Below are 22868 nucleotides of genomic sequence, written 5' to 3' on the forward strand. Positions count from 1 at the left end.
AACATACAGCCTCAGGCTAAATAATACACACTGTCTCTAAACCTGTCTGCCGAAATGCCAATCACACTGCAAGTCACAAGTGACCCAAGGGCCATATATTATACATGTCTAATTTTCAAGGTATCTGATTTACCTAAATTGCAAAGTTTCAGGGTTTTTTTGAGAGTTGGTTACATAAATGCAGTTATATTTTGTGGAAATAGCCTCAGGATTAATCTTAAAAAAAAAAAAGAAAAGAAAAGAAAAAAGAAAGAAAAAGAAATAGGGTACATTATTTTAGAGTAGCATATGCATGTCCTCATGTATTAGCACCTAAATTATTCATTCAGTATGCAGCTCAGAGGTTAAAATAAAAAATTCATATTCAGAAATTTAAGTCTGCCCTTAAGCAAATCATTGGGTAAATGCTTTTCTTCATTAAATTATAAAAACTGTTTCCTCTCTGGTTCTCATCTAGGAAAAAATAAAGCTCAACAGCTAGCATCAGCAGACCAAAGAAGAGGCTTTATGTATTTAGAATTTCTTTTAGATGAACATTATCTGTTCCCATATGATACTGCATCAAATTTTATCCAGATATTGCCTAGAACTTATTTTTTCTGTTATACTTTAAAAGCAGTAAGCATTAGAAGAAATAGATTTTTTCATAYTACTAAACTAGAAACAAGTCAAATCAACATACATTTTGTTAACTTTCAGCAATTTTCTACAAGATTTCCCTATAACACACCAAGTGTGTGCACACTTGTGCATATCTAAATGGAAACAGCGCAATATTATGTCTTGCTTAAATAAGTAAAATTACAGGGGATGTAATGGGATAGATTGCCAATCCAGCCAACTTTACTGAGCACAGAAGCTGTGAAAGAACAAACAGCTACTTTCCATAGAAAGCCAACTAAACTGAACTCGTGAATTACCTTAAATACCTGATTTGATGAAAGGTCAAAAAAAATCTTTTGAGGTCACCAGTTACGACTTGCTGGTATCTTATCTTAAGGAAGTTACCGATCACAACCCAGATGCAGTTATACCTACTTCAAAAGCAAAGTAGCTCAACTAACTTCCAAGAAGCTGTAAAAGCATGATAATGTATCTCTTTCTTTTCATAATGTTCATGGATGAAGTAGCAAGAGAGTTCTGCACTGATCCTGCCTCTAACTTTAATCCAGTTAGGAGAGAAACCTCATATTCTCACTCTACTGAATATCAAAGTTTTTTTTTAAAAACAACAACACACACACACACATACACGTAAGCTTACTTAAATAGGCTAATAGGTGTCTTTTGAAAAATTTTTGGATAAATAGATGAACTTGCAAGAAAAAAAAAAATACAATTTGCTCTTCACTACACACACTCAAATTTACTGGAATCCTGSTGCCAGGCTAGGGAATATAGAGAGATGCAGTACAAATACATAAAGATACATGTATAGAAATGCAATCCACTTCAGACATGCAATCCTTGTTCTGATAACTTTACGCTCTAACTGGTAGACATCTTTCACAGAAACTTACGAGTCAAATACAACCAATAACATTAATTGCATATTTTTAGGAGATAAAAACATTTCTTTATACCAAAATTCAAGCCACAACATGGTTCCCTAGAGGGTTTTGCAATTCCCATAAACATAACTAAACTGACAAGTTTATAAAGTCAGTCTGCATGAACAACATTACAGTCAGGAGGAGGAAAACAAAAAGTGCTTAGTGGACAAGGAAAAAGGAACAGATAAATTTTCAAAACCAAAAGAACAACATTGATTAGTTGCTGTATGATTTGCAAAACAATAATCCAGAACATTTTATACAGAACTCCTCTGAACACATCGATGGAGACTGTGTGTGTGTGTGTGTACACATGTACTGTATTGCAGGGGTGGAGCAAGAGACAGAGGTGTCCCGTTTTCAGTCTGAACAGTTGGAAGCAAGCTTACTTTCAGTTTTGCTTTGTGAGATGCAAAGTCAAAGAAGATATCAAGTATAGCATTTTTCACTGCTGTGGTCTATCACAGCCTCCCCCCACCCTGCTATTTCACCATCTACTTGTTAGGGAGCGGTATGTAAATATAAACGTGAATTCCTGGAAAAGTAATGAATACTCAAATTAATTGTAATGAGTATGTATGAGGGGTATCAGATATAAGCTCAACGATTCATGTTCTCCTGGGGCATATTAGGTGGAAGGATCTGCTACGTCCCCGCTGCCCATTAAAGGAATGCCTGCTTCTTAACACTGCATTGGTGTTAAGGATTTTTTGTTTTCCAGTTTTCGGTAACAAGTTAAAATAGTATTTTTGTACTGAGAGAAGCATGCAGTTCTTCGTAGCTAAAAACTGAACTCAGAATCCACCAGATTCAACTAAGTTTTAAATCTCTAACGCCAACATCTGGATGCATAAGTATGCTCTACATTTTTAAGCTAAAGCCTTATATGTGCTAGAGGATGTTACTAGCAGGAAAATACTAGCAAGTTCTCCTAGCTAGAAACTCCGATAGCCGTAGCTGTACTTTCAAAGCTGTGCTTTACACGCACGTAGTAAAAGCACTTCCCAGCCCTTCACCTCCAAGCCCGCAACCTATACTAGTTCCATAGGTAACTACAGCTATACTAACGTTTCCCACATTAGGGCAACTGCCTTAGTCTTATCTACGTCCAGAGCAAGTATTTATTGTTCCCAGTTCTCCCTGGGCCCGGAGCGCACCCGCTGCCCCGCTCCCCGTCAGGCCTCGGCCGCCGTTGGCATGGTAACGCCGCAGGCCGTTCCCGGCGACGCCGCTTCCTTCGCCCCCCAACGGCTCCGGGCCGCTCCGCGCGGAGCGCCCCGCCCCAACGGCCGAGGCCGCCGCTCCGCGGCTCGGGCGGTACCTGCGTCTCGTCCGTGAAAAAGACTTTGTTCCCTACGCGGAGGCAGACCCGCTCCTCGGGCGGCACCTGCCTGCGCGGCTGCCGGGTCGGCGGCGGTGGCGCCGGGCCGGCGCAGCAGCAGAAAGTGAAAGAGCAGCGGGAGCGGTGGAGGCGGCGCACGGTGCGACGGATGAGCGCGGCCGAGCAAAGCCCCCAGCGCGCCCATAGGTAGAGATAGCAGAGCGTGATCAGCATGGCGCCCACCCCCGCCGCCGGCCCGCCCCTTCCCCCCCCCAGCGGCGGCGGCGGCGGCGGCCCGGCCTCCCAACGGCCGGCAACCGCCGAGCCGAAGCGGGGGAGGCCACGCCCACACCACTGCCCCCCCCCCGCGCTCCTCTCCGCCCCGCTCCTCTCCCCTCCTCCTCTCCCAACTCGCCCTCCTCTCTCCTCCCTCTCCCCCCCCTCCTCCCTCTCCCCTTGCCATCACCTGCTGATTTCCTTCCACGAACCTACTGGCCGTCTGCCTCGCAGCTCCCTCCCACCTCCCTCGCGTGTCCTTCCCCGTACCCGCAAATGAGGGAAAGGCTGCCGGGAAGTACCACCCGATTACGGGAATAACAGCCTGCGTCTGAAAATGATACTTTCAGTTAACATCAGCACGTCCCCAGCATTATTCTTCTCTGATAATTAAAGTCTCGAAGGATCATTGAACTTCTGCTTCCAAATCTTAACACCGTTAAGATTTTGGGGTGAATGTGACAATGAATCGTAGCGTCGCCGTAACAACAGCGCGGGCTCTGCCCGTCAGCCCCCTTCAGCTCAGTGCCTCACACGCATCACTCTCCACGGTGTCTGCGGCTGTGATACGGAGAACTGAACTCGCGTGTCTGCTGTAGAAACCGGTTTGCTGCCCCGCCACGTAGCCTTACTGCTGTTGGTCCCAGAAAAGCATGTCTGGGAGCCAAAGTACCTACTGCTTGTTGCCATGTGGCAAGAGAGTCAATTCTCGTCTTCCTCGAAAACGACACCACACTGCCATCCTTTAACTCAGAGTTTATCGTATCTTAGAGAAGCAGCGTATTTCTCTGTTACAAACACAGTAATTAGAACACCAGTCTTCGCATCTSCTGCCTGTTTTAGGGTAGCCACCAGAGGGCAAAACAGCCACAAACCAATACATTTGATTTCAGTTGATTCATTTGACGCAGTCCGGTTCACAGAAAGAAAAACATAAAATCATTGTTCTCAAAGGCTGGTCATTGAAATAGGATCGAAGAAGAWTGTGCTGGGGAATAAAACTGTATCACATGCATGTATCATGTATCGCTATGTTTAATACAGGCACAACCTGCCACCGCAGAAGAAACAGCAGCCAACTTTTACAATGCATCCTTTACTCCTCTGGTAGCTCTATGCGTGCAAGTTATTTTTGGACTAGACCACTGATATAAATAAGGATGCAATCCCAAGCATTCAGCTCTGTAATAAGAATACCTGTATCAATTTGATCCTGGCAGAGATTTGGGGGGTAAATGAAGAGAGAGGGAAAAAACGAGGAAAAAGTCAGAAAGGTTAGAARACRGAAGCAGACACTAACATTAGAAGTKGTAGCTGAATGATATGTAGCAGTCATTTCCAGAAGAGGACATGAAGGCATATTCTTTTTTATTATTGTGAAGCCAAGGCCTTGTACACACTKGGAAATTTACTAAAATAGATATTCTAAAATAACTGTCAACTTCCTAAATGGATCTCCRGCAACAACACACTGGGCATTGTAGGTAAGCACGAAGGGCTTCTTCAAATATATSAGTAGCAAAAGGAAGACTAGGAAAAATGTGGGCCCACTGCTGAATGGAGTGGGGGCCCTGGGAAAGAAGGATACAGAGAAGGCAGAAATACTGAACGCTGCCTTTGCTTCAGTCTTCACTGCTAAGGAYATCAGGAATCCCAGAGCCTGGAGACAAGAGAGAAAGACTGGAGAAAGGAAGACTTTCCCTAGGTCAAAGATGATTAGGTTAGAGATCTTTTAGGCAAACYTGACAGCAAGTCATCCCATGGGCCCTGATGGGATGCACCCACGAGTGCTGAGGGAGCTGGCGGATGTTGTTGCAAKGCTGCTCTCTATCATCTTTGAAAGGTTGTGGAGAACTGGAGAGGTGCCTGAGGACTGGAAGAAAGCCAGTGTCACTCCAGTCTTCAAAAAGGGCGAGAAGGAGGACYCAGGCAACTACAGACTGGTCAGCCTCAGCTCCATCCCTGGAAAGGGGATCRAACAGCTCATTCTGRATGTCATCTCCARRCATRTGGAGGARAAGRWGGTGGTCAGKAGTARYCAGCATGTATTCCCTGGGGGGAAATCCTGCTTAACCAATCTGATAGCCTTCTCTGATGGAATGACTGGCTGGGTAGATGAGGGGAGAGCAGTGGACGTTGTGTACCTTGACTTCAGCAAGGCTTTTGACACTATTTCACACAACATCCTCCTAGAGAAGCTCTGGAAGTGTGGGTTAGATGAGTGGCCTGTCAGGTAGATTGAGAACTGGCTGAAAGACAGAGCTCAGAGGGTCATCATCAGTGGCTTGGAGACTAATTTGAGGCCTGTGGCTAGTGGAGTCCCCCAGGGCTCAGTACTGGGTCCCATCCTGTTCAACTTGTTCATCAGTGACCTGGATGAGGGGRCAGAGTGCCTCCTCAGCAAGTTGGCTGATGATGCCAAACTGGGCGGAGTGGCTGACACACCCGAGGGCTGTGCTGCCATTCAGAGAGACCTGGCCAAGCTGGAGAGTTGGGCACAGAGGAACCTCCTGAGGTTCAACAAGGGCAAGTGCAGAGTCCTGCACCTAGGGAGAAATAACGCTAGGCACCAGTACAAGCTGGGGGCTGACCTTCTGGAAGGCAGCTCTGCAGAGAAGGACGTGGGAGTGCTGGTGGATGACAGATTGACCATGAGCCAGCATTGTGCCCTTGTGGCCAAGAAGGCCAATGGTCTCCTGGGGTRCATTAGGARGAGTGTTGCCAGCAGGTGGAGGGAGGTGATCCTGCCCCTCTMCTCAGCCCTGGKGARGCCTCATCTCGAGTSCTGTGTCCAGTTCTGGGCCCCCCAGYACAAGAGAGACATGGAGCTACTGGAGAGAGTCCAGTGTAGGGCTACGAGGATGATCYGAGGGCTGGAGCGTCTGCCCTATGAGGAACGGCTGYGAGAGCTGGGCTTGTTTAGCCTGGAGGAGAAAAGACTGARGGGGGATYTTAATCAGTATATACAAATATCTTAACAGAGAGTGTCAAGGGGATGGGGCCAAACTCTTTTCAGTTGTCCCGTGTGACAGGACAAGAGGCAACGGGCAGAAATTGAAGCACAGGAAGTTCTGCCTGAATGTGAGGAGGAATTTCTTCCCTGTGAGAGTGRCAGAGCCCTGGAAGAGGTTGCCCGGAGAGGTTGTGGAGTCTGCTTCTCTGGAGATCTTCAAGGCCTGCCTAGATGAAACCCTGTTGAACATGCTCTAGGTGACCCTGCCTAGCAGGGAGGTTGGACTAGATGATCTCCAGAGGTCCCTTCCAACCTCAACCATTCTATGATTCCATGTGATTCTGTGAAACTAATTGGTCCTGCACATTTTGCAGCAAGCATCAATATGGAGGGAAAAAAAAACACCACTACTGTGACAGACAGCCATTGTTATTTCTTTAAATGTGCACCCACAGCAGAAGACTATTAAAAATGGTAGGAATCTCTGATATAAAATTGATTTCCACAACACATGGCTGAAACAGTTGACATTTCCAGTAGGAAGGGCAAAGGGCTTAAATCATTCTTTCCCCCCATCACAAACTTAGGAATTATTCAGCCTTGTGCTACTACTATATCCTGTACCTACTCTGCAGAGAGAGGAACAAAGCCCTAACAGCTTCTTTGTGTGACTTTATCTTATGCAGAAAGTCAAAATACTTGCACAGGCACATCAAAAGAACAAAAAACAAGCAAAGTAAAATCCTCCAAAGAAAGCTCTCAGCTTTGGAATTCACTTTCTCGGTAACAGTGCAACAGGACATTCATTGTTGACTTTTTTAGCACACTRCAAAACACTACTGTTTATATAACCTTTGGACAATGCAGAACATACTTTGCTTAATCCCGCAGTGACATTGAATGCAGTCAMCTATATTTTGGTCCTTGTTTTTTAAGGCTTCTTTATCCTGGAAAAGTTTGTGAATATATGAGAAAACTGAATCCAAACTTAGTTATACATACAAGAGAATCTAAAACAGAATAATATACAGGCAAAAACAGTTGCYGTTTTTAAGCCAAGTCTCTACAGAGTAAAATGCTGGCGCATTCTGAAGYGAGGGTGTCAAGGGGACAGGGACAAACTCTTTTCAGTTGTCCCGTGTGACAGGACAAGAGGCAATGGGCAGAAATTGAAGCACAGGAAGTTCTGCCTGGACGTGAGGGGGAATTTCTTCTCTGTGAGAGTGAYGGAGCMCTGGAAGAGGTTGCYCAGAGARGYTGTGGAGTCTCCTTCTCTGGAGATRTTCAARGCYCRYCTGGATGCAACCCTGTCTAACATGCTCKAGGTGACCCTGCTTGAGCAGGGAGGTTGGACTAGATGATCTCCAGAGGTCCCTTCCAACCTTACTGATKCTATGATTCTATGATTCTGATTCCCCATTAGAACAAGTGGAAGTCAATAAAGGTGCTTTAGATATCCTATCCTAGTTTCTTTCCTAATGTACCTTAGGCTTAATCATGACACACTTTGATTAAAAAGGTAAGTGTTTAATATTAAAAAATATTATTTTTTTATTACTGTGAAGTCAAGGCCTGGTACACACTTGGAAAACGCCTAAAATAGATATTCTAAAATAACTACGTCAATCAATTTTTCCTTAAGAAAGGGTGGAAGGAAGCCTTRGAAAGAGACTGTGAGTAATCCTAGCTCTCAGACTTCCCAGAATATTTGGCTTTTTATTACAGAGAAAAGATTACAGAAATATGTTGCAAGAGGAAGAACAGTAACATGAGTTTGTTTAAAGAGAATTTGGTAAACCCTGAAGAAAGTGAATAAGGCTTAATTTTGAATTTCTGCCTGCAAGGTGGCTGAGCCCTTCTCCCCAAAACAGAGACTTTTTCACAAAGGCCATCTTCAGTCTAGACGGATTAAATTTCCTCAGGCTCTTTAAAAAGTCAATGTAGGAAGACTCCTGAAGTCGGTGACTTGGACAGGGAGCCAACTCCCCTGGGTAACCTGCGTGTGAAGGAGTCTTTCCTTTTCTGGCTTCAAAGGAATAGCATGAAATGCATTCCATGGAATGGCCTAGCTGGGGCTTTGTAAGTGACTTTTTTTCCTCCTCCTCCCTCTCTCTGTGACATAAAAGCTTTTCTAACACTACCTCTTTGAAGGACTTTGCATGCCATTATTGACTATAAATGCCTATTAATGCCAGATATTTAAAACTATAAACTCTTTAGAGCTAACTTGTCTCTTCATGCACCAGTTTATATACGACATTCTTCTCTATTCGTGCAAATGCATAAATGCTCTTTCACAAGAAAACTGAGTAATATATGTTTCCCACAAAGACATAAAAAACAAATGACACAAAATAATTATCTTCTGGGCCATTCCTCTCTCTCTCTCTCTCTCTCTCTCTCTCTTTCTTTCTCTCTCTCTCTCTCTCTCTCAGTACACAGTTCTTAATTTCTATACAGTCAGGATCAAGTCTTGCTGTCAAAGTTATTTTCGGGTACTGACAGAAGTATGAGAAATATTCTCCGCTTCTGGAAATAGGGAAGGGAATAGACAAGCATTTGTAACACAAACAGATTCTGTGAAGTGTTCTTCATCAAAATCCAGCTTCTCATATTAAAAATAAGTATATTGCAAAAAGTAATATAGTTCTCAAAATTAGACAACTATAAATGGCCTAACTGCTGGCTTTTTGTAGAAACCAGAGATCAAACATTATTACAGCTGCTGATATTTTAGTGGAATAAACCATTTTCTACACTTCCGCGACCTGAATTTAGCTAATGATTTCCACGAGCACACCTGTTAAAGATGTGAGCTGAACTTAATTAGTACAATAATGTAATATTAACTGGCAGTTTTTCTACAATACTATGTGCAGTTGCATTCAATTATATTATAGCTTCTTAATAAATATGTATTTCCAATAATTTTGTGATAAATATGGCTTTGTAGGGCTTTATTGAAAGATAAAGATGAAATAGCTCTCATTTCCCTGAGAGCTATACGCTAGTAACTTAGGCTTCATTCCTGCACTAATATCCATGTTGGCAGATTCTGTCTAGGGTTGTAAATCAGTTATCCTCACATACGGATCTGATTGCAGTATCAGGACCATAGACATCAGTTGTGAAATGTACACTTCCCTTTCAATTGCAAAGCTAAATTAGACCTAAATGAAACTTAGTTAATGTAATTACTTATGTGTATTTAAGTCTGTAATGCAGCAAGATACTTAATCACATATTAGGTTATTTAAGAAGTTTGCTATTTTTTCTTGGGACTCATTCTGCCTATTTAATACATAGCCTACTTGAATATTATTCACCTTCTTCTTCATTCTGATTTATAGAGAGCATGCATATACTGCCTCCTTTGAGATACAATATTTACGTACTTACAAATATTACACAATATTTGAATGCTGGGGGAGGGGGAACAAATTTAGTCTGCAAGTCCTCAATTCTATATTCTCAGCCCTTCCCAGAACAGCACTTAGTGGCTTTGGTCTTTAAATTTAAACCATGGCTATTTGTCAAAGCAAGGACAAATATTTTAAAGAACATGAAAAAATAACTTAGAAGTTGGACCTCAACAAATCTTCTATAATATTTTACTAAAAATTATTTCAAAAACATGAGAACTTATGCAATGCTATGATTTTTAGTAGTCTTACGAGAGTCTTACGAGTGCTAGGTAGATAACACAACTAAGCTAGAGTAAAGTGTTTGGTTTTGAATGACTAGCATTTTGTCTTTATTAACGAATTCATAGAATCATTGTAGAATTGGTAAGGCTGGAAGGGACCTCTGGAGATCATCTAGTCCAACCCCTCTGCTCAAGCAGGGTCACCTAGAGCATGTTAGACAGGGTTGCAGCAATAAGGACAACCCTTGCTGAAGCCCAGGCTTGAACCAGGGACCTTTAGATCTTCAGTCTAAGATCTTTAGATCTTCAGTCTAACACTCTCCCAGCTGAGCTACTTTGGCCCTGTGTTGATAGCCCAGCTCCCTCTGTCAGTATCAGGAAGATACTGTTAGAGATGTGCAGGCTAACCTTGCCCCAGTTGCTACAGATCTCAACTGTACAACTTGCATCAATGTAAGAAAATCAGTTTGATTTTCAAATCTTAGCTAAACTCCTCCCCAGCAGTTGGAAGAAAGACATTTAATTTTAAGCAAAATCAGTAGAAGGCACAAAAAAACCACATAGGTGAAAAGCTRTATGTCTTTCAACATAGAAGTTCTTTTCCAGTTTTAGTAACTTCACTTCTCAAAGATGTACTTTTAGGGAAAAATATATCCAGTAGTCGTTATCTGTGAGTCCAGCAACTTCTTGCTAACTGGATATGTGATACCCCTTGCTCTATTGTAACTTTTAAAAGTGCYACAAAAGCTTACAGAGAAGGAACGTGGTTCCCACAGAGTCTTCACTATCTTAGTATCTTCTCAAACTGCCTGTTTGGATGTTTTTTTTCTGCTCAGTCAGCTAGAAAAGACATAATTCATACCAAATAATCAATGGTCATTCTAGGTTCAGTAAATAGAATTATTTTTCTTTCTCTGAGAAAAAAAAAGTTCTCAGGGCAAACCAATTATATCTGGGAGCTCAGTCTGTTCCCTTTGATGTYAATGAGTAAACAACATCAGTGGGAAAAGAATTCAACATTAAGTTCTTATAAAGCTCACACATCTCTGTAGTGATTAAGAAATAAGGGAAACAAGTGAACCATAGCAATGAACCACAACAATGAAAATCAGATAATGTCACCAACCAGATAATAAATTGCTCTTGTACAATGTAATAGGCCATAAGTAATGATGGAAGAATGGAAGAAGTAGGAAGAAAGCCTGGAAGAAAAGTCTGTTTCTATTTAGTCTTTGTAGGCTTAAAACATGTATTACATACCRTGAAATAAAAGATTTCTCAAAGCAGTGGCATTCATAGCCATCATGCTTTGCTAGATAAAGTAATCTTCCTTGGTATGAGTTTTCTTCCTCATCCATCAACTAGGAATCAAATTAAAGGAACAATTCTGTAGCCCTGAGGAAGTTACAGAGTCTTTCTTTACATCTCTTATTTTCATTGAATTTTGTATCTTTTTAAAAGCCAGAAAATAGAAGAGACTTTTGTAATTTCAATTTTTTATTTTACATTTAAAATTTGAGTCTGTGAGTCTCCAGTAAGCTTTTTTAGGATTTATGTTCAGAATCATATTCTTTCCTTTTCAATGATCAGATAGGATGCTGAAGGTTTTCCAAARACACACAAAGCACAAAACCAGTATTTACATCATATATTTCATATGGAACAAATGGAGATTTTGTAAAGCAGCAACAGAAAGATAAAAGACATGGGTTGTTTTCAATGTGATTTGCTAAGGAAACTTAACAAAAAGCTTCTGTTTCTCTAGAATTACTCTCCCCAGGACAGCCTGACCACGTGGGAACCCAACCCTATCTTTGAAATACTTGGAGGAGTCAAAGGAAAACTCRTTAAAGACCCTTCCCTTTTTTCACCTGAGGCCTTGTTTGTTTTAGGTAAGTATTCTTCGGGAGCTGAGATAAAGGAGGAGCTGAAAGGCCAGGGCAAGCACCCAGCCCGCCACCCAACAGCACACTTTAGACCATCAAATACTATGGAGAGTGCAGCTGCAGATTCCTTGCTCCAGGCTACAGCGGACAACATCTGTCATTGCTCCAGAGACACCCAGCTGCATTCGCTCCATGCAAGAGAGCAGCTACAGAGGTAAGACAGATTGCAGGGAGAGAGCTTTTTATCACCAGCCATCCTTTGAAAACTCCAGCAGAAATACTACAAACTGGAAACAACAGGACTCCCTTAAAAACAGGGCTCCAGTCCAAAGAGAGAGAATGTATCTATCAATAGACATCAGTTTTAGACATCCCTTTTAAAATAATAATACTGCCTGTTGAATCAACATGAGCAATCAATCAGTTTGTGCAGTAAGCAGATAGTCCCTCAAAAGACTATGAAGAAGCTCAGGCTTTAAGTACACTTTGAATGTAATGATTTTGACACTGAATAGATAATAAAAACCAAATTTCTACTTAAAAAAGGCAAAATACATTTCTAAAAACATTTCACTTTGAAATGATATTTTATTTTGCCAATATTTTATCCTTTTCAGTCAAACATTTTAGCACTTAATTTACATTCAGCTCCAGTTACAAGTAAGATTGCAGTAACATTTTTAAAAAGAAATACTTTACTTYGTCCATTGCAAAGCATTATTCTGCTTCCCCTATTGTATGGATCTTTTACCCAGCAGCAGAGAAGAAAACTACTATTAAAAATGGCAAGTACAATTGTGACCTCCCCTCTGAAATTGTCTTAACAAAAGGCAGATGCAGCATCCACCACTATATATGCTCTCTAAAACTGATTAGGTCAGATTACCTATGTTAGTCTAACGCTGGAGTTGCTTGATCAGTAAATAACCAGCTGCACAGTGACCATTTGTAATCTCCTCCAATTAGAAATATTGTCAGACAGGGAAGATTATTTTTTATTTTTAGCAGTGCTGTATAAGTAAAAAATATTTCAATATTAATTAATCACCTGCAGTTACAGTCCCCTGGATTGGGAAATCCTAAAGAGAAACATTACCATAACGAAAAACGTGTAAGTGATTGTCTACTTTGTCTAAACACAGGATAGAATAATTTTGCCATAGAAATCRGATTTACCAAATCAAAATATGTTGAAGAGAAAAAAATCACATTCTTTCAAAAGTATCTAACGAAAGGAAGTACACTGTATGGAAATTACTGCAGAGATTTAACTATGGGAGTGTTATTCTATCTTAATCTTTCAGCAGCCCTRCTTTGTGGAGGCCCTGGATACTCACAGCAAGAGCTGATGAAATGACAGGGAATCAAAGAACGGTGAGAATAATTTCTGGATAAAATAATCTTGATAGAAAACAGGTACAGAAATTCTAACTATTTGAACAGAGGAAGTGAGGATTGCTTTTATTTTCTGTTCGTTTGTTCTTTGAAGTATTTCTTTGGTGTTAAAAATGTTTCAAATTACATTTTGTTCTACACATTATAAAGTTTAAAAGAGTGCCTCTAATTTTGTATCAGATATAGAATCAGATATAGATTATCAATTGTTAAAGAACTGCAGGAAACACTGCTAAGTCAACTGTCCAGTATACCGTCATTTTAACATGTTTTTATTTGCTTTTTCACAAAAATAGTAAGAACATCCACAGTTTGAAATTTTCAGGCCTGGTTCATCTGTGATACTCTGTATTGTGGGAGGAGATTTTGAGTGAAAATTATTTCAAGATGGAATTTAAAAAAACATTCCTTTTTATTACAATTGTATTGATTGATTTTGGAAGGAATATTGCAAAAGGTAAAAGAGCTATGAAATCAACAGAAAAATCAATATAAAAATGGTATTTCTGAAAAGGGCATTTGAAAGGCCCAGAGATTATGTTTTACTTAGGTAGGAATGTTTGTGAGGCTCAAAAGAAAAAAAATAAGGAGATTTCAGCACATTCAACTTTGGTCCCAACCTTTCAAACTTAAAAAAATGTATTTAAACAGTACTAGTCACATGCTCAGTTTAGAGCATCTGCCTAAGTTTTTGCAGCATCAGATCCAGTTATGTCTTCCATTTTTTTAACCAAAGGTTCAGCAGGCTAAAACAGCTCTCCTTAGTACAAGTCCGTAAAGACTTGAATTTCTGCTATATTCTAATGTATGCAACACCTTTTATCTTGTGCTTGTTACCTCCTGAAAATGGAAGTGTACAGCTGGGCTATACAGATCGGTAGGAGTGYTGCACTTCTGGCCAGCAACCTGGGAAAAGCTTGTGGAAGAACTTCCCTCCTGGTACTGTCTGAGCTTGTCAGAGACCTGTAAACTRGCTAAGGATAGTCTCAGTCACACGGAAAAATTTTATGCCTACAGTTACAATTTCAATGAAATAAGGTTTCTGAAATCAGGAAGTTGTGATTTTATGCTGAAATTGCATTTTTGTAGAAAACTTGATTTAAGCAGCTCARAAGTTTTAATTCACTCTTGGGTTTCTGCCCATTTGCGTGGGAAAAAAAAACCATGTATGAAGTTTCTCACTTTCATACTAACAGCCTAGCATTGTTTCAAACTAAGTATATATGAAAAAGCTGATTTCAATTTTAACATTTTTTCTTCCTGCCYGAAGCTTCCCAGACCCTTCTCATCCATGTTTTACGGCCATCTACACCCCTGCAGCCTTCTAGATATCTCTGTGGCTTGGGACCTAATGAGGGTTAAAGGAGGGRAACAGCTGTCTTGCCCTTTTTAACAGGGGCGTAACATTTGAGGAAAGATGCTTGGATACTTTGTGTAGTGCGTAAGTGGGAAAAGACACTTGTTAATGCCTAGCAACATATCACAGCTGCAGAAGGCAAGAGGCATCTTCTTCAGCAGAGCTACTGAAGTTTTCCAGGCAAGGGGCTTCAAAGATGGGGTGGGCACGATGTTTTTGCTAGTTGCATGTCACATACTTTTATTTTCTGCAAGATATGTGTGCAAATGCTAATGTTTTGAAGATCAGTAGACATTCTAAGCACTAGAAAGTGAAGCAAACAGAGAAGAAAATATTCTCTATTTGTGTAATTAAAGTTCAATAATCTGCATATAAAAATCTACCATGGAAGATGCAGAAAAAAGCACTAAAAACCAAAAGCACTGATAACAAATTTAAGCAATTTAACCTCTATTCCCCAAAATGTGTTCTAATACAGTTACCTAATGATATACTGCTCATTAAAAAAGTTTTTCCTACTTGCAAATGTGCCATTATTTATACCAGAAGAAAAAAGCCRTGAAAAATAATGTATATTGAAGTTGTTATTACCAGTAGAATTCAGTAGAATTCAGATTCACCCTGAACATTTTCTGCCACACATAAACAACTGAATCAGATTTGCAATTATTTAGATTTATCAGAATTTCTTCAGAAATGCTGTATTGTCATCTGAAAATTGTACGCTATATGGCATACATGTATAATATGTATTTAATTATTTCATATCATTTTACAAAAATTATTATGTATCCCAAAGGGAAAATCATAAAAAACATAGACCAATAAAATAAACACTATTTTAATTTTATTGCAAATATGAAAGGAGGAAAATAACATACAGTGTTTATTATTTAACATACATGTCTATAATCACATCTACAATGTTCTGTAAGATGATGAGTCCATTTTGCTAGGCACTGTGGAAACGAAGTAAATGAGTCTCTTGATTTAAAAGAAAAAAAACAGTTTGAAAACACAACATTTTGGCTGAAAGACAAACATGTAGGTATGGGAGAAAAAGGACAACATAAAAGATAGRTGATTCTTTAAGACCTCTTGCTCAATCTGCAGCCAAAGAGCTTTTTGTTGCCCACCAGAAGATCCATGCTGAAGCCTGCTTCTGCAGGAAAAAAGSACTGTGAACAGCCTTCAGCCTAAATGAATTGCTCTGACAGTGGCAAAAGTCATCTTTGTTTGTAAGAGAGTGGATAGTTTCTAAATTTTGTTCAGCAAAAATTTTAGTACAGCAAAATTAAAACTCCCTATTTTATGTAAAGTCAAGYTTATAAAAACAGGGAAAAAGAAATCTTGTTCTAAARTATTGGATAGAAATATCAGAAGAGACAGCTGTCTCTTGATTTGGTGTGCAGCACATCAAACAAAGCAACACTACTACAGAATTTTACATTTATCTGTACAGGAAAATAGTGAAATCTTCATTTATATCCTATTTTAAATAATAAATATGTCTCTTTGCAGTCAGAACAGGATGGTCAACTACGAAATTTTAGACCAAAAGGAGCCCTGGGTTTTCAACATCCAGTGAGGTGAGCTAAATCTTATCATTTGAGAAATGTGGAAAAGTGAAACTTTTCCCCAAAAGTCATATTCCTTCTATGGAAAAATATAAAAGTTCATCTCTGAAGCATGTCTTTTCAGCTACCCACTTTTCAGCTACTACTATCKCCATAGATTTTTATCCTTTCATAAAGAAGAATGCCTAAGCTAAACAGAAGCTGAAGCAATATGCTAATACTGAACAYATGAAAAAGTAATCTTAAAAAAACCTCAGATTTATCCTGCCTGTTTAAATTTATACTTATATTTATTAATATGATACCAAGCCTACAATACCCAAATAATTAACATCAGTAACTACAGGTAGAACATGACTTGCTACAGATCTGTGCCTTGAGGTTGCTTAAATATGCTCTTGAATAAAGATGAGCTCTAGTTAAACTTTTTCTATAGTTGGGGAATTTATAGGAATTTTCACTCCCAGTTGAATTCTTTAGGGCTTCATGATGTAGACTTTCTATCTGAGGAGGAAAACTAATGGAATATCCCTCCTCTTTACAAGCATCTGCTTTTTCATAAGTTGTAGAAGTTTAAACTTTGCATGACCTTTGTCCTCCTGTCAAATTTACCTGAAGACCAGCCAAGGTGGAAACAAGAGCAAGACATATGCACACAAGAACACATATATAGATATACAAATAGCATGACCTCCCAAGTTTTGCTTTAGTGGGAAAACAGGTGAAAAGCTGAAATGTAAATTGAGACAGTAGGTTTAAAATTGCAGCGCAAAACAATACAAATTTTGAAATAAGCCACTCTCRGTGTACACCTCCTCCTCCCCTTGGAGGCACAAAAATAACCAGTATCAACCTCCATGTAATGGGCTACCCGCCACAGTCTCAGTTCAGCATCAGTAGGGCTTCCAGAATTATAGGACGTTTCTTAAGCTTCRCACAATTGGAACGGACACCTGCATTCTGCCCGGTGCTAAAAATAATAATAATAAAAAAAAAATTCAACCACACGTCACTGCCCCGGCAACATATTATCATGGAGGAACCTTAGATAAATCCAGTTTGTGATACTGAGCAACTGAGGTAACAGAAAATCAACAGTACCTTTTAGTTAGCAAATTTTAGTGTAAAAGACAGCATCAAGGAACCCCAGGATTTTTTCTCTACAAAGAAAGGAGAAAATAGATTATAATACTCAAGCTAGGTTGGTTGTAAAAGATTCATATAACTTTACTTTTTCTTTTAAAACATGTTTTCTTATTAGACTTTATTTGCCCCGGTCCAAATCCTCAGAGTTTCTTAGCAACATTGGAGAGAAGGTTCTGGCTAGTTTTCCAGTGCAGGCTACAATTCACTTCTACAATGACACCATCGACTCCGAGGAGGATGAAGAGGAGAACAGTTCAGCCGAATAACAAACAGCAGTCAGCCTTGGAAAAGTACATGTACAAAAAAAAAGAGCAAGAGACAAAAAAAAGGAATTGTAACACACACAAATATCTAACTGAATGAAGAAACACATCAAAGTGCGTATGAAATCTGTTTATAACTGTCTTGCCAAGAAGAATGAGTCAATGTAACTGGAAAAAAGGAGGAAATCCTTTTGCCTTTTTGAGAAACTTTTAAACTCTAAACCTTAACAAAAGATTATACTATTTTAAATTGAGTTGGTTTAAGTGACACTTGGATTAAGAACATTAAGAGCACTGTATTTAATGACTATTCTTTTACATGGCAGTCCTGTTAAAATGAAAATAATTATGACTGATTATGTACACATACATGCTATAACGTACAACCTCAGAATAACCTGGAGGTTTTGAAACATTAAATTTCTAAAATTTAAAGAATGATTTAAAATGAAAGCCTATTGCTTATTAGCTCTATGGGGCACACGTATTCTCCTATGAAAGCTATATGCCAAATTAACCAAGTCCATTTCAAAAAATTCCAGTATAAACCCATGTCAAGACAAGTTCTGAATGTCTTGTGATATTATCTGGGGTCCTGTCACTCCATTATTACCAGATTTCCTCCTCTAATCAGAAAAATTCCTTTTTCTCAGTCAGAAAAAATGTAAATGTTGATTAAAAACTATGATTTAATGACACACTAAAACATGCACTAAATTCTACTTTTGTTTTTGTCCTAACCACAGTATTCAAATCTTATTTCTACACATTTAGTGTGTTTGAATCTATGATTTCAGTATAACTGCAGGTATTGTTTGGATATGTATCTTACCACCTTGAAATTCTTTCTTAAATGTTCACTTGATGTTCTGGGTGACTTAAGTTGTTAATTTGCGTAAGCAACTTCACTGTTACATACAGTTCAGACACACATATTACATTCCAACATGGTCAACTAGCGAAACCCTGCTTTTTTCAGTGTAATTTATTTCATTCAGAGAATTGGTAAAATCTGTTCTGCTTAAAGTAAACTTCTGTTTGCATAAATTGTGTATGTTCAGAGAGTTTGCCAAGATTTGTGTTGCTATGCCAGCATTTTTAAATTAGCTCAAGGATTAGTTTTTTTGGCTACACTGTTTCAGAAATATTATGCTTCAACTATCTTATTTCTAACCAAAACTGACATACTTTCTCTGGAGACAAGGCAAAGGCAGAATCCAAGATTCTTGACATGCTCTGCACAAATTTTAGTAGTGTAGATAATGTGAGACAGTTGTAAGAGCCACTTAATGTGTGTGTCAGATCCTCCTCTTAGTACAATGCAGTTAGASAAAGTGATAGTGTTCTAAATTATAAATCTCGCAAATCAGGATTTCAAATGAGCCAACATATTAGAATGGAGGATTTTTTTGAAACTCCATTTACAAACTCAAAAATTGATCTGGTAATTAAATTTACACAATGAGACAACATCCTATAACATATGGAATTAAAAGAATTAGTTGAATCTGTAGGCCCTGATGTGACACATCAAAATTCTGCTGTTTCTTATTTCAGTCATTCATCATCTACTCCTCTTCCTTTCCCAATACAGGGAACTAACATGCAGACATACAACAGGTCCCTCCCTTCTCTCACTAGACATCTTTATACACACACACGCACACACTCTATCTGTAGCATTCCAGATCACTTAACAGGTCACTAATAACAACATATTTCATCCAACGGTCAAATTATTGTACATTAAGGCTCAGCTTCTTCCTTGAAAGAAGCGCTAGTAGGGCTTCTTACCACCTTTTAGGACATCTCGTTGTGCACCTGTTATGTGATTTTTCCCTGGGACGTGACAGAAACTACTATCCGATTATTGGTGAATTGCTCAGGACCCTACTGAAGTTTACTGGAATCTGGAGGGACGTCTGGAGGGAACACAGAAGAAGGTCTCCTCCTGTGAAAATGGCTCTGTAACTTGGCAGTTATTTAACAATATCCACGCAGTATGGTGCTCCTGAGCAAACTTGTCAGACTCAAGCCATTTGCTTCACATAGAGGACACCACCATTTAAGGAATCACTAAATAACAGAAACAGTCTGCAGGTTCCTCCTTGCTGATCCTGCCCTTTCAAGATTCTGCTCTCTGTTACTCTCTCCTGTATAGCTTCTCCACCTGCCCTGCTGAAGCCCAGCAGTACGCTATGTTCATCCTGTAGAAAAATTCTTCTGAGCTGGAGGGATCAGTATCAAAAAATGGGACTATTTCCCATTACTTTGGATGACTAGAAATGATCACGTGCAAATAAGCACACCTAAATAAAATTTGCATTATGACCCCTTACTAGTTCATTAATTAAGAAGGCAGCTACAAGTAAACTAATTATAGCTTCTCTGTTATTTAACTGCAGTTAACTTTCAGTTTTCAGTTCCGGTTTGTTATTTTATCTGTGGTTTGACCTTGGGAAGTCGTGAGTAACCTTAGAATCATCCATCACTTGCAGGAAAAAGAAAACATAATACCTCTGCTTAATGAGTTTATCATGACCTTACTACTTCAAAGACAAGATTAGATTAAATTAAATGTTAGTTCAGGATCTCTGTTCCACAGAACTTCCGTTACTGTTCAGCCACTGTAATGTTTCCAGCAAATGGTACCTTACCATTTCTATTTCTATTTCATCTAAAATTATGACACTGAAAGACAAGTTAATGTTCCACTGGYACTGGCAGAATGCTGGAGAGGTAACTACAAAATGTCAATAGTGTTTATGCTTCTACTGTATTTATTCCTGTTAAAGTGTGTTCATAAAATAGTCTTGAATTCTACTTCCAAGCTCTGTTGCAATGACAAGCTCTTAAAGGATAAATATATCAAACAGAAGCATACCTCCTGCAAGATTTTGTTAAGTGTCCTTTCTAAACAGTATCCACTAATTTGAAAAATTTGAAAAATAGTTAACATTGGAATTTTTTTCCTTAGCTATATTTATATTGAGAGAATAACATGTCAGAGAACAAAGAATTAAACTGCCACAGCTAAAAAAAAAAGCAGCCTTCACAACAGCATTTTATGAGCTCCAGAGACAAAATCCATCAAATTCATTTATGAGGTAAATTACACTCCATATAACCGTGATTTCCAAATTGGATCACTGAATCTAGCAGCTTCTTTTAGCAACAGGATGAAATTTAAGTTGATTGTATATATTGCACAGCATAYCACCCAAATTTACTTTGGCAATCTTTCTTTAAAGACACTGGCAGAACAAGACTAAATGTTTCCAAAATCTCCTCCTCATAATGCAGCTCAATTCATGAACAAAGAGAGACTAAAAAGCCCCATTAATCTCAGTTGTTCCAGAGCTAACCAAAAGCTTTATATCTTTGAACTTCAAAACAGATCATTTCTCTCTTCTGCTATAGGTTTCTGTTATCTCAATGACAGTATACTGTCAAGCAAGCAGGACTTTTCATTAAGCATTTTAAATATCCAGACTAAGTGCCAATAGAAAAGGTACCTCATGCAACCAAAGATCACACAAAAATCATGCATTAACTATTCTGATTATAAGCCAGAAATACTTTATCACCTATACCCACAAATGAAATGGAAGTTTGTAGCAATTGCCTTGTAAAGAAACCAAGTATTCAAAAAATCTTTCTTAAAATAACTTTAATATTGAGCCTGAACTTTAATATTGTACCTGTAGGTGAAAGCCTCAGCATGAATGTGAATTAAATATTAGAGAAATACTGTATCAGGCCAGAGATTTTCTCATAGTTTCTAATCACACTTGCAATACTGAATTACAACAGACACAGCAAATGAACATGTCCAAGACATGTTGATTTGCTATCCTCTTTGGTCATGTAGGGGAACAGGGGAAATGGGAAGAAGACTCAAACACTATTAAGATTACTGTACAATTAACTCTGACCTCATAGTTAAGTTTTGTCAGAGATGGAAAATTCACTGTTTGTACAGCTATGATCACTTCTCTCCATTCTTTTTCCCTTCTTTTAGGCCTAACTTTGTCTAATTTAATTCAGAGCATCTTAAAGCCTGCTCAAAAGAACTAAAAAAACCTTATGAGTATTACTTTATCACCTCTGTCTTTCCCTGTATATCCTTTATTTATCCTTTGGGGCAGAACAGCATTTCTAATGTTGACCAACTAGCATAAAGGACTCAAAATCAACAAGCATACCATCAGGAAGAGATGTACACTATAGAATGAATACATTTATTTTCCTTCCTTCTCCTACTCTCAAAAAAGTTTCAGGCACACATGTTGTGAGCAGTATCAGACTTCTTGATTCAGGCAAATTTCTAACCTTACAGAAACAAAACCTGCAGGAACAGGATAAACATACAATATTAGATCTTTCTGATTTGTATGATAGTGTCTTTGATTGTAGCTATTGATAACATCAATTTTTTCAAAGTCTAGAGTAATACAATTTGTTGTTACTCACTTTTTAGAAAATTCTCCCCTTCCCACATCAAAAACAACGGTTAACAATCGTCAAATTAACAGAATTCCCTGCGACACTCAAAGTAGTTTTAAGATGGTCTGTATATGTTAGAAGGTTTTAGGTGTGCTGCAATTAAGGGGTGGCCTGCCTGTAACAACGAAAGTTTACCTACAAGGAGGAGGACTACTCCATTTTACTACTGTCAGAACATGTTTCTTCACATGGTGCAGTTTTCTGCAAGGATATCACTTCTGGCATCTACCACTGAAATAAAATTTCAGATTCCATGTTTCTTTTTCTTTCCTTTTTCCTGTGCCAGTCATCCTATCTGTAGGAATGGTAAACACAAACAAATAAAAAATTGTGCTAGTTTTTGCAAACTTGCTTGCATATTTTACTCCATATGCTCTATATCTTTGAACTTCAAAACAGATCATTTATCTCTTCTGCTATAGGTTCCTGTTATCTCAATGACAGTGGCCAAACACCTACCTTAACGAAATATGTACAATAAAAATGAAACTAGCTGGACACAAGAGAATCTTGCTCTTCTGTTACTTCATATACACATACTATGCACTTGCCTTGAAGCCTCCAAGCTCATGGCATTCAATACTGTGCAATGCCACAAAAGACCAAAAACCAAAAGAGCTTCTATTTTTAATTATTTGAATGACTTTCTACTCCCAGAGTTTCTTTTTCTCAATTCAACTCCATACATCAACTCAACTTCAACATCACAAACACACTATCTGTATCACTGTTTACAGCTAAGACGAAAAGGACAGAGACTTGATCTCTATCATCACTACACAGTCAAATTTGGGAACTGCTGCCCTGTTACTTTCAGTGGCATACAACCTTTTCATTTGAAACAGTGCACCTTTGGTTTTTTTTTAAAGACATGTTGACATATTCATTCTACTACCATTTTGGGGGGAACTTCTCTTACAAATTGAAGTTTCTTTATGGCAGGATGTGTAAAATCCCAATGTCCACTACAATAAAAACTGCATAAAAAT

At 38.8% G+C, this 22868-nt stretch overlaps 2 protein-coding genes across 3 annotated transcripts in view; one reads left to right on the plus strand and one right to left on the minus strand.

Moving 5' to 3' along the window:
* The window catches only part of HLCS (holocarboxylase synthetase), a 132437-nt gene extending 129295 nt beyond the window's left edge, over positions 1 to 3142 (minus strand). For both annotated transcript variants that reach the window (XM_085304724.1, XM_085304714.1), the window contains exon 1: positions 2875 to 3142. In XM_085304724.1, coding sequence (XP_085160850.1) covers positions 2875 to 3108 — 234 coding nt within the window. In that variant the 5' untranslated portion in view covers positions 3109 to 3142. The remainder of the gene's footprint in view (positions 1 to 2874) is intronic.
* Positions 3143 to 11716: 8574 nt separating this feature from the next.
* On the plus strand, positions 11717 to 17541 carry RIPPLY3 (ripply transcriptional repressor 3). The gene is made up of 4 exons (XM_085304477.1): positions 11717 to 11849; positions 12940 to 13009; positions 15909 to 15976; positions 17226 to 17541. Exons 1-4 carry the CDS (start codon positions 11740 to 11742, stop codon positions 17374 to 17376), a joined length of 399 nt encoding a protein of 132 aa, XP_085160603.1. The 5' UTR covers positions 11717 to 11739; the 3' UTR covers positions 17377 to 17541.
* The last annotated feature ends 5327 nt before the right edge of the window (positions 17542 to 22868 follow it).

The sequence above is a fragment of the Rhea americana genome, unplaced genomic scaffold, assembly GCF_003343005.1.
Source record: "Rhea americana isolate MKP2758 unplaced genomic scaffold, rheAme1 scaffold_101, whole genome shotgun sequence".
Taxonomy (NCBI): domain Eukaryota; kingdom Metazoa; phylum Chordata; class Aves; order Rheiformes; family Rheidae; genus Rhea; species Rhea americana.